Genomic DNA, 17,772 nt, shown 5'->3' with positions numbered 1-17,772 from the left:
GGCTGCTTTGCCGGGTTCTGGGTCACTGTCCGTGTGGAGTTTGCACATTCTCCCCGTGTTTGCTTGGGTTAAATAAATAAATGAATTGGCAAAAGCACTGGGGCTAAAAGGATTAAATTATGAAGCATGGACTAGGATTGTATTATTTTGAGTATATTAGGTTAAAGGGTGATCTACTTGAGGTGTTTGAGATGATTAAAGGATGTTGGAAGGGTAAATGAAGATAAATTATTTTCTCTGATAGGAGGAGTCCAGCACAAGGAAGTATCAACTTCAAATTCGCGTTGGGAGTGATGTCAGAAAACCTTTATTCGCACTAACGATAGTGGGAGTTGGGAACTCTCCCAAAGTGCTGCTGAGGTATCCTTTTTCAAAACTGAGATAGCGAGGTTTTTGCCAGGAAAGTTTATTAATTGATTAACGTTGGGTACATGAAGTTAAGATATCAATTAGCCTTTAATAATAATAATCTTTATTATTGCCACAGGTAGGCTTACATTAACACTGCAATGAAGTTACTGTGCAAAGCCCCGAGTCGCCACACTACGGCACCTGTTCGGGTACACAGAGGGAGAATTCAGAATTCTCAGCTGGTATGGGAATTGAACCCGCGCTGCCGGCCTCGTTCTGCATTGCAAAGCAGCTGTGTAGCCCCCCTGAGCTAAACCAGCCCTTTTGAATTATTAATTCAATAAGAGTAGAGGCTTAGGAGTCGAATGGCTGCCTCCTGGTGAGAAGTGAGAGGCATCTGACAAAAGACCATCGGCCCTCCTGCTCCGAGGCCTGGGCCTTCTACGGTCCACAAGGATATCTGGCCTCTGCCATTTCTCCCAACCCTCCTCCAGCAGCGGTAGGGACCTGAGTGACACCCATCACGGCATGAGCACCAAATGTTACACAAAACAAGGAGCTCTGTCCCTACGATGGTTGCACTAATGGGCACAGCAGAAACTGAACTCGACTGGCTATATAAATACTGTGGCAACAACAGCAGTTCAAAGGCTGGGAGCTTAGCAATGAGTGACACACCTCCTCACTCCCCAAAGCCTGTCCACCATCCACAAGTCACAAGTCAGGAGTGTAATGGAATGCTCTCCCCTTGTCTGGATGAGTGCAGCTCCAACAACACTCAAGAAGCTCAACACCATCCAGGACAAAGCATCCTGCTTGATTGACAGCCCTTTCGCTAACACCCGCTTGAATGGTGCTCCATCCACCACCTTAAACCATCGCTCCGACCACCACTGACGCACAGGGGTAGCCGTGTGTACCATCTACAAGATGCACTGCAGCGATTCGCCAAGTTTCCTAGTACAGCACCTTGCAAAACCATGACCTCTACCATCTAGAGGAACAAGGACAGCAAGCAGAAGACATATTGGAACGCCACCACCTGGAGGTTCCCCTCCAAGTCACTCACCACCTCCACTTGGCAATATATCGGCAGCACGGTAGCATTGTGGATAGCACAATTGCTTCACAGCTCCAGGGTCCCAGGTTCGATTCCCGGCTTGGGTCACTGTCTGTGCGGAGACTGCACATCCTCCCCGTGTGTGCGTGGGTTTCCTCCGGGTGCTCCGGTTTCCTCCCACAGTTGAAAGATGTGCAGGTTAGGTGGATTGGCCATACTAAATTGCCCTTAGTGCCCAAAATTGCCCTTAGTGTTGGGTGGGGTTACTGGGTTATGGGGATCGGGTGGAGGTGTGCGGTTGGGAAGGGTGCTCTTTCCAAGAGCCGGCGCAGACTCGATGGGCCGAATGGCCTCTTTCTGCACTGTACATTCTATGAATTCTATGAATATCGCCGTTCCTTCACTGTCGCTGGGTCAAAATCCTGGAACTCCCTCCCGATCAGCACTGTGAGTGTACCTATAACATATGGACTGCAGACGTTCAAGGAGTCAGCTTACCACCACCTTCGCAAGGGCAATTGGGGGTGGGCAATAATTACTGGCTTAGCCAGAGACGCCCAGATCCTGAGAATGAATTAAAAAAGTGTCGTTATTGCAAACCTCAGGCAGGATTGAAACTCACCAAAACACAGGTCACACACTTGAGGACAATGTTTTTTCATGAATGAGCGTCGCTTCTTACAGAATCCAAGTCGAGCCCAGGGATGGCACAGTCTCCTCTTATCAATACAGCCTGCAAGAGAAGGAGAGGGCATTGTGTGAGGGTGGCATGTTGCAATGGACATACCAGGTCAGAGAGTGGAAAATCACCCCGAGTTACGGCCGTCAATCACTCCCTCGCAGACCCTGTCCTAAGTGGGTGTGCACAGACGATGGGGGTGGGTGTGTACGAGCATTGGCCAGAACGAGAATCCCCCCTTTGTGGGGAGCATCTAAATTGAAAATAGTGACTTGGGAAAAGCAGTGCAGCCTAGCACGGGAAGGAGTGACACCTACTGGAGAAAACAGCAGCAGTAAAACAGCAATACAGGCCAGCCATTTAATCAGTCTTTTTTTAAAAACTTTCCTTTCACAGTAAAAATCGGAAGAGAGAAAGTTAAAATGGTGTGAGGTCAGGGGCTAATTGGATAACTTTCAGAGCAACAGGCCAGAAATGGCCTCCTTTACTGCAGTACAATTCTGTGAAAGCACTGGAAATAAGTACCAATATTTAAGTGAAGCCCATTACCCTGGCATGTTTTTATCATCAACAACATTAGATACAGAAAAAACAGCTGTAATAAAGGCACCATTTGTCTAACTCACCACATGGGAACAGACACATCTGTAATTCTCAGCATCCCGCACTAAGCAGGTGAGTAATAACTGTGCCAATTAAACAGCGCACAATTCCAGATGTTGTGAATTTACAATCTTATTTCCGCACACTTACCAAGGTCAGAAATTGAAGTTTCTCATTTCTTGAGTCATCATTTGGCCCCATGAAGACTATAATATCTTCAAGAGTCCCGAGAAGGTTCAACAACAAAGGTTTATTCAGTCACACAAAAGTAAAGGCTGCAGCGCTGCATACAGCACATAAGGCCCAGCCGGGGCTACCGATCGTGACGGTCCCAATCCGGGCCGGCTTTTCAGTGCCTTGGTTCACGAGCCTCAGCTGCTAGGCCTCCGCTCCTCAGGGAAGGGGGGGGGGGCCTTATTCCACGAGCCTCCTGGGGAGATCAATTGGCTCATCCCGTGAGTCTAGTGAGGATCATTACAAAGACAATCTTACAGAACAGAAGGGGGTTACTTGGCCCCTCATAATCTGCTGGCTTTTTGAAAGAACTATCCAATTAGTTCCCACTCGCTCCCCCTTGGCTCCTCGATCCCTGCAAATTTATTCTTTTCAAATATTTATCCAATTCCCCTTTGAAAGTTACGATTGAAACAGGTAGTGCCACATTCTGTAGACTGGCTGGTATGAATGATGCGCTACAAAATATCGAGTTTAAATAATTTATTATGAAATAACTGCGTGGTAAAGATGACTGGAATAAATCAATAACAAACTACTGACACTAACTAACTATTCTAGAGCTACTGCAAAATATGTCTATCCACCAACACGACTTACTCCCCACTCCCCTAGACACAGAGTCACCTGGTAGGTTCACACTGCCACCTGGTGGTCGGAGGTTGTGTATAATATTGTATACAGAATTGCTTTATCCATGTCATCACAGGTAATGCACTCCAGACTGTGGTAAATAGTAGTCATACCGTATAGTCTCTGGATTCCCCAGATGTCATCCTGCGTGATTCTTCGCTGTCCTGTAAACGTTGCGTTGGGATGCATCAACGCACTCGCATTGCGCGAGTGCATCAGCCCCAGTGCATGGCCAATCTCGTGAGCTGCAACCTGCACCAAATCATTCAGCCAAACGCCTGTCAACACAGCAGAGCAAAACCAATCAAATAGAGCAGGAGAGAAGGGGGCCAGGATTAACTGATAAACACTGAAGATCCTTTAATAGCAGGAGAATCCGTTGGTCACTTGATGAGAGATTAATCTCCCGGGACCTCCTCCTGCGACTCTCAGCCATGTCTCAGTGGCACCACTCTTGCCTTTGAATCTAAATATTCAGGGTTCAAAGAGTTACGGGCAAATCATTCAAGCTGGTGATTTGCTGAGGATCTGTCACACTTTCAGAGGTGCGAGCTTTTGGAGGAGATTTTAAAGCAAGGTTCAATTTCTGATCGAGGAAGGCAAGCCTGCTTCCCAGCCTCTGTACATGTTTTCCCAGCACAAAAGCTGAACTTGGGATATTGCTGAGCTATCCTGAAAATTCCCTACAGTTTTCCCAGTGGAATCCAAATTCAATACAGGCCAGGATTGGTTACCTCACAATGCCAAATATGCAATTCCCTGCAGTGAATTAATTTTCTTCTGATTTTAAAATTCCGGCCCTTCACTTTCAGAAGAGCCTTGCTTCCATATTCTTTAATATCATTTACTCAACAAAAATACATCAATCTCAGCTTGAGATCTTCAATTAACCTCCCAACTTCAACAGTTCCTGATTTAATGCGAACATATGAATTAGGAGCAGGAGCAGGCCACTCGGCCCCTCGAGCCTTCTCCTCCATTCAATAAGATCATGGCTGATCTGAATGTAACATCAACCCACATTCCTGCCTCACCCCCGATAACCTTTCACCCCTTCGTTAGTGCAGAAACTATCTCGCTCTGCTTTAAATATGTTCAAAGGACTCTCCTTCCACAGCCTTTCGAGAGACAGCTTTCCATACACTCACAACCCTCTGAGAGAAAATAATTCTCTTAATCGCTGTCTTGAATGAGCGGCCCTTATATTTAAAAAGCAACCCCTCGTACTAGATTCTCCCACAAGAGGAAACATCCTCTCCATATCCACCCTGTCAAGACCCCTCAGGATCTTCTATGTTTCAATAAAGTCACCTGTTGCTCTTCTAAAGCCCGGTAAAGTGACACGGTGGGACAGTGGTTAACACTGCTGCCTCACAGTGACGACTGTGATATAAAATAGTTACTTTAGAGATATTAGTTACTGTAATGTCGAGATAGGCCAGTCTCATCCTGGTGAGTTCACAGACAAAGGATTTCAGACCGCATGGCAAAGCAAGGAGGAGGTGTGTCCAGCTACGGTGGGGAAAAGGATGTTGGGTAATAGGGGGCCAGAGGAAGGGATTGGAAGTGAGCCAATTAGGATGTATGGCCAGGTCAGGAGGGGTATAGGATGATCTATGGGAATCGTGTATGTGAAACTTGATGCCATTTGTGTGCATCAGTAGGGATTTCTTTGTCTTACACATTCACTTGATTCCGGAGGTACAGAAAGCAAGATGTGTTTTGTACCGCTGTGAATTGAGACAGACTTGCAAGTCAAATAAAATAACTAATGCTGTACCTGCAAATCCATCTCGACTTTTATTGAGGCCAGACTGACGGGTAAAGAAATTTATGTTTTGTCAACAGCGCCAGGGACCTGGGTTCGATCCTGGCCTTGGGTGACTGTGTGGAGTTTGCACTTTATCTCCATGTCTGCGTGGGTTTCCTCCGGGTGCTCTGGTTCCCCCCCCCCAGTAGGTTTGGTGGGGTTATTGGGCCTAGGTAGGGTGCTCTTTCAGAGGGTTGGTGCAGACATGATGGCTGAATGGCCTCCTTCTGCACTGTAGGGGTTCTATAGTTGCAAGCCCAGCCTGTGCAGCCTTTCCTCACAAGGCAATGCCCTTCTTCCTGGTATTAGTCCAGTCAACCTCCTCTGAACTGCTTCCAATGCACTTTTCCTTTATTCGCTGAGTGATGTAGTGCTTCGTGGACAGCATAGCTCTAGTTTTAATATTGTTTCCCTGATGTAAGGACAACATAGAGTCAGAGAGTTTTACAGCACAGAAAGAGGCCCTTTAGCCCACTATGCTCATGCTAGCCATCCAGCACTATTCAAATCCCACGTACCAGCACTTGGCCCATTGTGTTATGGGCCAGGGTTTAGAGAACCCCAAAGTGTATCATGGAGTTCACCTGACCCACAACTTTTAATAGATTGTGGTATGGGGAGCACATGGCTCACTCTACAGGTGTGGGACAGCAGAAATGGACCAGAACTTTCTAAAACAAAACAATGTTTATTCTATGAACTCAAGTTAGCCTTTTTAAAACAAACAGTGAATATCTTAGCAACCATTAATTCAAAGATAACCCCCAAAGAATACAACACTAAGTAATCCTTTAAGCTGTCCTTTTACATCCAAAAGACTTAAGAAACCTTTAAACAGAAGCACATCAGGGTTTACATTCAATACTGAAAACATTTATAATTCTGAATTAACCAAATGATTACGAGATAGTCCTTCATGGCAGAGAGCTCAGCAGTACAGCTGCTTTGGCTGACTTCAGCTGCAACACACTGAAAAACGAAACCAAAAAGACAGACACACCCAAGCTTTCTCAAAGTGAAACTAAAAAGCTGAACCAGAGCTCAGCTCCACCCACACTCTGACATCACTGCAGTAACATGAGCAGCCAAACATTTCTTAAAGCGACATTCTCATGACAATAGCCTAGTTTGCCAAGGCATTAAATGCTTCATAAATATAGTGCAAATTGTTCCAACTTTGCCTGCTGTCGAACCCTATTAAATATCTACTTAAAATACTTGAAATGACTGGCTAATCCCATCTGGTCTGAATCTGGTCAGTTTACCCACAGCTTTCAATATCCCTTTGAATGCTTCCTCATGCTCCAGGTTTCCTAGTCTTCCTTGTGCTCCCAGATTCCTGGTCTCCCTCATGCTTATTGTTCCATCTGGAGCTGTACCTCCTCAGGGACGATCATCTTCCAACTTGGTCACCTGACACATGATCCCGGCCAGAAACAGGACTTGAAGCTGGGACAAAGCAAACATTAGGGAGATGCTGCCGGGCAAAACAAAACAGTTTTACTCATCATTGTCTTCATTTCCTTCTGCTACAGAAAGCTGGAATGACTTAGAGCCTTGGCGAAGGAAAGAACTTGCATTTATTACTCCCCTTTCACAAACTCAAAGGTGTCTCAAAGTGCTTGATGCCCAATTAAGAATTTTTGAGTCTTGTTGTAATGTAGAAACCACTGCAGGAAATGTGTGCCTGGCAAGCTGCCGTTGACTACAGTGTGACAATGAACAGATCATTGTAGTGTATCGAAAATTGCAGTGTGCATTTTGTCCATTTGAGGCTACCATACACACACGTACCAGCAATGGGAGTGAAAAGAATCCATAGTTTCACAGCACGTGCAACAGTTCTGTCCTTCCTGAATGTAGCTGAATCGTCTGTTCCTACCCAAGAACTTCACAATAATCTTTTTTTTTTGGTGAAGTTGGTTGAGAAACAGATTTTGGCCAGGACACTGCGGAGAACTCCCTACTCTGTTTGAATCTTGCTTTGGAGGGAGTGTGGTGAAGGTTTACCAGGCTGATTCCTGGGATGGCAGGCTGTCATAGGAGGAGAGACTAAATCGGCTCTGACTATATTCATTGATGTTTAGAAGAGTGAGAGGGGTTCTGATAGAAATTTATAAATTTCTAACAGGGTAGATTGAGAAAGAATGTTCCCGATGGTGGGGGAGCCCGGAACTTGGGGTCATAGTTTGAGGCTCAGGGACTGAGGATTGAGGTGAGGAGATATTTCTTCACCCAGAGAGTGGTGAATCTGTGGAATTCACTCCCACAGAAAGTAGTTGAGGCCAAAACGTTGTGTAATATCAGGAAGGAACTGGACATAGTTCTTGTGGCTAAAGGGATCAAGGGACATAGGGAGGGGGAGGCGGGATCAGGGTATTGAACTCGATGATCAGCCATGATCATAATGAATGGCGGAGCAGGCTCGAAGGGCCGAATGGCCTCCTCCTGCTTCTATATTCTCAGTTTGTTTCTAAGAATTAGTGCCATGAGTTCTGTTACGTAAGACTGAGAGAGGGCAGATGGAGGTCACAGTCAGCAGTCTGGGGGATTTTACAGGACTATCCATATTTAAGGTGGTTGGCATGTGTCGTGTTTTGTTAGCTGCTGGGACAGCCTTTGTCCCCCATTTTTTGGTGTAAGGCATACACACTCCGCCCATCCTCTTGGTAGCAAGTTCCCATAGTCTCAGCGACAATACCACCACCCCAGCAGCCCCCAGAATCTCAGCAGAAGCCCTTTCCCCCCACTCATATGGTCCCCTGTATCAATGTGCCCTTTACATAGAACATGAACATAGAATATAGAGTGCAGAAGGAGGCCATTCGGCCCATCGAGTCTGCACCGACCCACTTAAGCCCTCACTTTCACCCTATCCCCATATCCCAGTAACCCCTCCTAACCTTTTTGGTCACTAAGGGCAATTTATCATGACCAATCCACGTAACCTGCACGTCTTTGGACTGTGGGAGGAAACCGGAGCACCCGGAGGAAACCCACGCAGACACGGGGAGAACGTGCAGACTCCGCACAGACAGTGACCCAGCGGAGAATCGAACCTGGGACCCTGGCGCTGTGAAGCCACAGTGCTAACCACTTGTGCTACCGTGCTGCCCGAAGTTGGTCACCCTGATAACAATGTATCAAATCATCTGAAAGATGGCACTCCCGACAGCACTCCCTCAGGACTGCACGAAGGGTTTCAAATTGGATTATATGTTCAGTTCCTTCAACAGGATTAATACGTATGACCCAGGGGCAAATCCGTTACCCACCATGAACACCATTTAGCATCAATACCTTGCTTCCAGCTGAACCGAGACTTCCCCAGAATCCAGAACTCATGATTGTCGAAGTGAATATCACCAAGTGGGGGCAGGAATGCGTGGCCCAGCTCGCCATTGAGTCCGTCAAAGCAGGGGTGAAGTGGGGCAAACCAGCAGTCGGTGTGATTGAACGTGTAGAATCCTGAAATGTATTTAAATTCAGCTTTAATAACAAGAATACAAATCACCCCCAAAGATAATGCTTCTCATAAACGATTTGGAGGAGAATATTTCTCGTTATGTTGTAACATTTGCTGAGGTGCGTGCTGATTTGAAAGGGAAACGGTTTGACAGAGGAAAGTTCAGAATTTAGCGGGTTGGTGACTAGCTGGCCCATCGAGCCTGCCCCACATCTCACTATGACTCAGGACTTCCTTCCACATCGCGCAATATCCCACCAAACCCTGAAGTCACGTAGGATTGCCCCAAATATGTGGACCAGAGTGGAGGAATTCCGAAAAGCAAGGGTGAAAAAGGAGAAGGGCTTGGGGGTGACATAAGTGAGGATCTTCAAACCCCAGAGATGATTCAGAGAAGCTTTATGACACTGGTCCCTGGTGTCAAAAGACTGAATGATGAGGAAAAGCGGCGGACAACAAATTAGTACATTTTGGGGTGAACATCACCCTCTCGATTGCTCCACCTTCCACAAACATTCAATCCCTCCGTCACCGTTGAACAGTGGCAGCCGCGTGTACCATCTACAAGATGCACTGCACGAACTCACCAAGGTTCCTTAGGCAGCACCTTCCAAACCCAGGGCCACTACCATCTAGAAGGACAAGAGCAGCAGATACCTGGGAATACCACCACCTGGAGGTTCCCCTCCAAGTCACTCACTACCCTGGCTTGGAAATATATCGCTGTTCCTTCACTGTCGCTGGTGCAACATCCTGGAACTCCCTCCCAAGCATTGTGGCATCTCAGCGGCTCAAGAAGGCAACTCACCACCACCTTCTGAAGGGCAACTAGGGATGGGCAATAAATGCTAACCAGCGACGCGCACATCCTGTAAATTAATTTTTTAAAAGTCTTCATTAAATGACAATCAGAAAATGGAATGGACTTTCAACTAAGGTTCTGGGATTTAGGAGCTGGAGGAGGCCATTAATCCTTCAAATCTGTTCCTCCATTCACTTGGATACTAGCTGATCTTAACCCTATCCAGCTGCTAAGTTCTTGAATGAATAATATCATAAGTCATTTTAAAAGGGAACATAGAACATAGAAAATACAGCACAGAACAGGCCCTTCGGCCCACGATGTTGTGCCGAACCTTTGTCCTAGATTAATCATAGATTATCATTGAATTTACAGTGCAGAAGGAGGCCATTCGGCCCTTTGAGTCTGCACCGGCTCTTGGAAAGAGCACCCTACCCAAACTCAACACCTCCACCCAACACCAAGGGCAATTTGGACATTAAGGGCAATTTATAATTGGCCAATTCACCTAACCCGCACATCTTTGGACTGTGAGAGGAAACCGGAGCACCCGGAGGAAACCCACGCAGACACGGGGAGGACGTGCAGACTCCGCACAGACAGTGACCCAAGCCGGAATCGAACCTGGGACCCTGGAGCTGTGAAGCAATTGTGCTATCCACAATGCTACCGTGCTGCCCTTGAGAACAAATAAATCTACACTATATCATTTTACCGTAATCCATGTACCTATCCAATAGCTGCTTGAAGGTCCCTAATGTTTCCGACTCAACTACTTCCACAGGCAGTGCATTCCATGCCCCCACTACTCTCTGGGTAAAGAACCTACCTCTGATATCCCTCCTATATCTTCCACCTTTCACCTTAAATTTATGTCCCCTTGTAATGGTTTGTTCCACCCGGGGAAAAAGTCTCTGACTGTCTACTCTATCTATTCCCCTGATCATCTTATAAACCTCTATCAAGTCGCCCCTCATCCTTCTCCGTTCTAATGAGAAAAGGCCTAGCACCCTCAACCTTTCCTCGTAAGACCTACTCTCCATTCCAGGCAACATCCTGGTAAATCTTCTTTGCACCTTTTCCAAAGCTTCCACATCCTTCCTAAAATGAGGCGACCAGAACTGTACACAGTACTCCAAATGTGGCCTTACCAAAGTTTTGTACAGCTGCATCATCACCTCACGGCTCTTAAATTCAATCCCTCTGTTAATGAACGCGAGCACACCATAGGCCTTCTTCACAGCTCTATCCACTTGAGTGGCAACTTTCAAAGATGTACGAACATAGACCCCAAGATCTCTCTGCTCCTCCACATTGCCAAGAACTCTACCGTTAACCCTGTATTCCGCATTCATATTTGTCCTTCCAAAATGGACAACCTCACACTTTTCAGGGTTAAACTCCATCTGCCACTTCTCAGCCCAGCTCTGCATCCTATCTATGTCTCTTTGCAGCCGACAACAGCCCTCCTTACTATCCACAACTCCACCAATCTTCGTATCGTCTGCAAATTTACTGACCCACCCTTCAACTCTCTCATCCAAGTCATTAATGAAAATCACAAACAGCAGAGGACCCAGAACTGATCGCTGCGGTACGCCACTGGTAACTGGGATCCAGGCTGAATATTTGCCATCCACCACCACTCTCTGACTTCTATCGGTTAGCCAGTTTGTTATCCAACTGGCCAAATTTCCCACTATCCCATGCCTCCTTACTTTCTGCATAAGCCTACCATGGGGAACTTTATCAAATGCCTTACTAAAATCCATGTACACTACATCCACTGCTTTACCTTCATCCACATGCTTGGTCACCTCCTCAAAGAATTCAATAAGATTTGTAATGCAAGACCTACCCCTCACAAATCCGTGCTGACTATCCCTAATCAAGCAGTGTCTTTCCAGATGCTCAGAAATCCTATCCTTCAGTACCCTTTCCATTACTTTGCCTACCACCGAAGTAAGACTAACTGGCCTGTAATTCCCAGGGTTATCCATAGTCCCTTTTTTGAACAGGGGCACGACATTCGCCACTCTCCAATCCCCTGGTACCATCCCTGTTGACAGTGAGGACGAAAAGATCATTGCCAACGGCTCTGCAATTTCATCTCTTGCTTCCCATAGAATCCTTGGATATATCCCGTCAGGCCCGGGGGACTTGTCTCTCCTCAAGTTTTTCAAAATGCCCAACACATCTTCCTTCCTAATAAGTATTTCCTCGAGCTTACCAATCTGTTTCACACTGTCCTCTCCAACAATATCGCCCCTCTCATTTGTAAATACAGAAGAAAAGTACTCGTTCAAGACCTCTCCTATCTCTTCAGACTCAATACACAATCTCCCGCTACTGTCCTTGATCGGACCTACCCTTGCTCTAGTCATTCTCATATTTCTCACATAAGTGTAAAAGGCGTTGGGGTTTTCCTTGATCCTACCCACCAAAGATTGTTCATGCCCTCTCTTAGCTCTCCTAATCCCTTTCTTCAGTTCCCTCCTGGCTATCTTGTATCCCTCCAATGCCCTGTCTGAACCTTGTTTCCTCAGCCTTACATAAGTCTCCTTTTTCCTCTTAACAAGACATTCAACCTCTCTTGTCAACCATGGTTCCCTCACTCGACCATCTCTTCCCTGCCTGACAGGGACATACATATCAAGGACACGTAGCACCTGTTCCTTGAACAAGTTCCACATTTCACTTGTGTCCTTCCCTGCCAGCCTATGTTCCCAACTTATGCACTTCAATTCTTGTCTGACAACATCGTATTTACCCTTCCCCCAATTGTAAACCTTGCCCTGTTGCACGTACCTATCCCTCTCCATTACTAAAGTGAAAGTCACAGAATTGTGGTCACTATCTCCAAAATGCTCCCCCACTAACAAATCTATCACTTGCCCTGGTTCATTACCCAGTACTAAATCCAATATTGCCCCTCCTCTGGTCGGACAATCTACATACTGTGTTAGAAAAGCTTCCTGTACACACTGCACAAACACCACCCCATCCAAACTATTTGATCTAAAGAGTTTCCACTCAATATTTGGGAAGTTAAAGTCGCCCATGACTACTACCCTATGACTTCTGCACCTTTCCAAAATCTGTTTCCCAATCTGTTCCTCCACATCTCTGCTACTATTGGGGGGCCTATAGAAAACTCCTAACAAGGTGACTGCTCCTTTCCTATTTCTGACTTCAACCCATACTACCTCAATAGGGTGATACACCTTGAACTGCCTTTCTGCAGCTGTTATACTATCTCTAATTAATAATGCCACCCCCCCACCTCTTTTACCACCCTCCCTAATCTTATTGAAACATCTATAACCAGGGACCTCCAACAACCATTTCTGCCCCTCTTCTAGGAGGCGGACAAATACTTGAGGATGAGGAACCTAAAGGGTTACAGTCAAAAAGGGGAGAATCGGGGCTAAACATGCCTTCTCTTTTAAAGCGACAGCATTGCATTAAGGGCTGAATGGCCACCTTTTGTCATGTATGTTTCAATGATCCCATTATCCTTCCCTAACAAAGTTTTGTTAATTTCAGTACTGAAATTTTTAATAGACCCTCTAACAGCTATTTGGGGACGAGATTGTCCATGAAACAAGTGGGATGTTGTGATTGGATAAGGACATGGTAGGTTTAAAATGAATGGATGTGCTTTGATGGGCTGAATGGAGTTGAAATCTTGTAATTAATCTCCTGCTGCTCATCATTGTCCTTTGCACCCTTTCTGGCGGTGAACATGTGTGGACACCAGGTGAGCACATGGTCGGTTTTGGTTGTGACGCCCCACATAGTCAATCACCCCGACGAAAATGATGTCCCACGTGGTCAACCATCCTCCCAACAGTCACCCTAACTGTGGGAAAGGTGTCACAGGCAGTAGGGCCCGGATACCAGTGAGGTGACTGACCTAGGCTGGAGTCAACGGCAAAACGAGGGAACCGGAGAAAATATTTTAAAATAGATAAAAATAAGAATGTTCCTGATCCGAGCTGTGAATTCTGAACAAACGCTAGCTGAAGCTGTCAAGGCTGGATTTATTTTTAATTGGGTCCAATTCATTTTTTCCCAATTAAGGGGCAATTCAGCGTGGCCAATCCACCTACCCTGCACACCTTTTGGGTTGTGGGGGCGAAACCCACGCAGACACGGGGAGAATGTGCAAACTCCACACGGACAGTGACCCAGAGCCGGGATTGAACCTGGGACCTCGGCGCCGTGAGGCAGCAGTGCTAACCACTGCGCTACCGTGCTGCCCTCCAGACTGCATTCATTCTGTGTCGCGGTATGCTTCGTATCTCAGCTCGGGTAAAGATATCTTCCAATAGTGAATGAATTAATGGACCTTCTATAAACTATGAAATGAAATGAAATGAAAATCGCTGATTGTCACAAGTAGGCTTCAAATGAAGTTGAAAGCCCCTAGTCGCCACATTCCGGCACCCGTTCAGGGAGGCTGGTACGGGAATTGAACCGTGCTGCTGGCCTGCCTTGGTCTGCTTTAAAAGCCAGCGATTTAGCCCAGTGTGCTAAACCAGCCCCTGTAACTATGGGCAATGTTACTTCTCTACCCTGCTTTCTGGTTATTAGGCAGACATTTCTCCAGCTTTTCTGGAAACGAGTTAAGCAAAGTTCCCTTCCAGAGGCGGGGGTAGGTTCAGTCCCACTTCTTGGAGTGGTGAGGCGGGGTGGGGGAGGGAGGGCACACAAAAACTCTTCTTGATTTGAAATCTGGATGAAACTTGTGAATATTGGATCCATTCTGACAGGAACTCCAATGTCACTGAATTCTGCTTCAGGCCCACTTGAGGCACAAACTTCAGGGCAAAGGAAAAGACCGAAAATGACGGGCTGCAAATGCATCATTTCCCGAAGCATTCTTCCCACCCGGAGAACAGAAACAGCACATTTACCCCAAAATTCCGCAATGTAGGAGGAGGTTTGCATGAAGCTTAAATGTTGGCTGCGACCAGTTGGGCTAAATGACCTGTTTCCGTGTGGTACGTTTGATACAACTTGATGTTCATATTGGGATAATATAATAGCTTGATTGACCGTTGACTTGGGAAGATGGTGGCATCATGGTAATGTCACTAGACTAGTAATCTAGAGGCCCGGGCTAATGTTCTGGAGCCACGGGTTCAAATCCCACCTCGGCAGCTAGTGGAATTTAAATTACTTGAATAAATCTGGAATCAAAAAGCTGGTCTCAGTAATGGTGGCCATGAAACCATTCTCAATTGTCGCAAAAAACCATCTGATTCACTAATATTCCTTTAGGGAAGGAAATCTGCCGTCCTTACATGGTCTGGCCTACAGGGGCTGGTTTAGCACAGGGCTAAATAGCTGGCTTTGAAAGCAGACCAAGGCAGGCCAGCAGCACGGTTCAATTCCCGTACCAGCCTCCCCGAACAGGCGCCGGAAAGTGGCGACTAGGGGCTTTTCACAGTAACTTCATTTGAAGCCTACTTGTGATAATAAGCGATTTTCATTTCATTTCATTTCATGTGTCTCCAGACCCACAGTAATGTGGTTGACTCTGAATGGCTCTCTGAAACGATGTGGCAAGCCACTTGGTTCAAGGGCAATTAGGGATGGGCAGCAAATGCCGGCCCACTCAGGGCTGCCCATAGCCCATGAAAGAATGAAGAAAAAACCTCGAGGGGAATTTGGGCATCTGGACAGCATATCTTTATTATTAGTTCTCAGTTCCTGGACATTGGTGACAGGATCAGCAATTATTGTCTAGCTGCTAGTTGACCAGAGAAGGTGATGTGTATTCTTCTTGAACCAATGCCTAGGCTGGAGTCACAGATAGATCAGACTGAGTAAGGGTCTGTTTCCCCAAAGGGTATTTGCGAAACATTTGAGTGCTTACAATAATCCAGCAACCCTTTATTTCCAATTGAAGATTTAAGGGCAGGACTTGAACCCATGTTCTTATCATAGAATCAGAGAATTTATAGTGCAGAAGGAAGCCATTCGGCCCATCGAGTCTGCACCTGTCCTTGGAAAGAGCGCCGCACTTAAACCCACAAGTCCACCCTATCCCCGTAACCCAGTAACCCCACTTAACCTTTTTGGGACGCCAAGGGGCAATTTATCATGGCCAATCCACCTAACCTGCGCATCTTTGGATGGTGGGGGAAAACCGGAGCACCCGGAGGAAACACGGGGAGAATGTGCAGACTCCGCACAGACAGTGACCCAAGCCGGGAATCGAACCTGGCATCCTGGAGCTGTGAAGCAACAGTGCTAACCGCTGTGCTACTGTGCTGCCCAATCAGTCATCCAGAGTTTTGGGAGTGCTGGTTTCAGCAACATAACCACGGTGCCACTCAGGATGGAACACAAACACTAGTTTATAAACCTGAGGGACGAAAAGAAAGTCTCGCATTTATCTGGTGTTTTTCACCGGACATCATAAAGCACTTCACAGCCAATGAAACACTTTCAAGATGTAGTCATGTTGTAATGTAGGCATGTGACAGCTAATATTCACTCTGCAAACAGCACAAACAGCAATGTGATAACGACCGGATAATCTGTTTGCTGTGACAGTGATTGAGTGATTATGTCACGTCGCAAAGTCAACACATAGAGAGACAGCTTCAGAGAAAAAGAAATGGGAGAGATTTATCGAGCAGGCAGTGTCTCCCACCGATTTTGATATCTGCATCTTTCTGTGGCGGGACCTCTGTGAAGGTTAGAGGTGAGACATCACTCCACATTATAAAGGCGATTGCGATGGCCTTCCTGGTGTCTTCCTTATTCAGAGTACTCGGAAACTGCACAATCCTGTGGAGAAAAATCAAGAGCTTGAGGTTGGAGAAAGCATTGTCTCTATAACCTATCGGTTTACATATGGTCCCACATCATTTATATTTCACCCTTCAGGGACAGCAGATCTCACATCAGAAAGTTGAGTGGAGGGAGGAGGGTTGGGGGTTTGCGGGGGAGGGGTGGAGGACAACTTAATGGGCCCCTGGGCCAATCAGAGGCCAGCAGCGCTCCAGTACTTTGGGACAGACGGTGGGTCAATTTGGGTCGGTGTTTGATGGTCTGGTCAGCTGCCAAGGGGCTGGGATTTGTGAGGCCATGGTGGGAGGGCAGTTGATGGGGGAGGAGTGGTAAAGTCTTGAGAGGGACCCTGCCATTGGCCGAGGGGGCCCATTCAACATGTTTCTCTCCGCTGGAGTACAGTACTGATGTGTATAGGACTGTCACTGTGTAACACTGGGGTACAGTACTGGTGAGGACGGGTCTGTCACTGTATGATATTGGGGTACAGTACTGATGTGTATGGGTCTGTCACTGTGTAACACTGGGGTACAGTACTGGTGAGGACGGGTCTGTCACTGTATAACACTGGGGTACAGTACTGGTGGGGATGGGTCTGTCACTGTATAACACTGGGGTACAGTACTGATGTGTATGGGTCTGTCACTGTATAACACTGGGGTACAGTACTGGTGGGGATGGGTCTGTCACTGTATAACACTGGGGTACAGTACTGGTGGGGATGGGTCTGTCACTGTATAACACTGGGGTACAGTACTGGTGGGGATGGGTCTGTCACTGTATAACACTGGGGTACAGTACTGGTGGGGACGGGTCTGTCACTGTATAACACTGGGGTACAGTACTGGTGGGGATGGGTCTGTCACTGTATAACACTGGGATACAGTACTAGTGGGGACGGGTCTGTCACTGTATAACACTGGGGTACAGTACTAGTGGGGACCGGTCTGTCACTGTATAACACTGGGGTACAGTACTGGTGGGGACGGGTCTGTCAGTGTACAACACTGGCGTACAGTACTGGTGGGGACGGGTCTGTCACTGTATAACACTGGGGTACAGTACTGGTGGGGATGGGTCTGTCACTGTATAACACTGGGATACAGTACTAGTGGGGACGGGTCTGTCACTGTATAACACTGGGGTACAGTACTAGTGGGGACGGGGCTGTCATTGTATAACACTGGGGTACAGTACTGATGGGGATGGGTCTGTCACTGTATAACACTGGGGTACAGTACTGGTGGGGACGGGTCTGTCATTGTATAACACTGGGGTACAGTACTGGTGGGGATGGGTCTGTCACTGTATAACACTGGGATACAGT

The 17,772-nt window shown here is 46.8% G+C and overlaps 1 protein-coding gene across 1 annotated transcript in view; it reads right to left on the bottom strand.

The window, feature by feature from the left end:
• Positions 1-17,772, bottom strand: part of mmp23bb (matrix metallopeptidase 23bb) — a 38,668-nt gene that overhangs the window by 7,036 nt on the left and 13,860 nt on the right. The window contains exons 3-6 of the mRNA XM_072473743.1: positions 16,306-16,442; positions 8,671-8,838; positions 3,674-3,838; positions 2,034-2,144 (exon numbers count right to left, since the gene is read on the bottom strand). Coding sequence (XP_072329844.1) covers positions 2,034-2,144; positions 3,674-3,838; positions 8,671-8,838; positions 16,306-16,442 — 581 coding nt within the window. The remainder of the gene's footprint in view (positions 1-2,033; positions 2,145-3,673; positions 3,839-8,670; positions 8,839-16,305; positions 16,443-17,772) is intronic.

This window comes from Scyliorhinus torazame, chromosome 14 (assembly GCF_047496885.1).
Source record: "Scyliorhinus torazame isolate Kashiwa2021f chromosome 14, sScyTor2.1, whole genome shotgun sequence".
In the NCBI taxonomy this organism is placed as follows: domain Eukaryota; kingdom Metazoa; phylum Chordata; class Chondrichthyes; order Carcharhiniformes; family Scyliorhinidae; genus Scyliorhinus; species Scyliorhinus torazame.
This window is presented reverse-complemented; position numbering and strand designations above follow the sequence as displayed.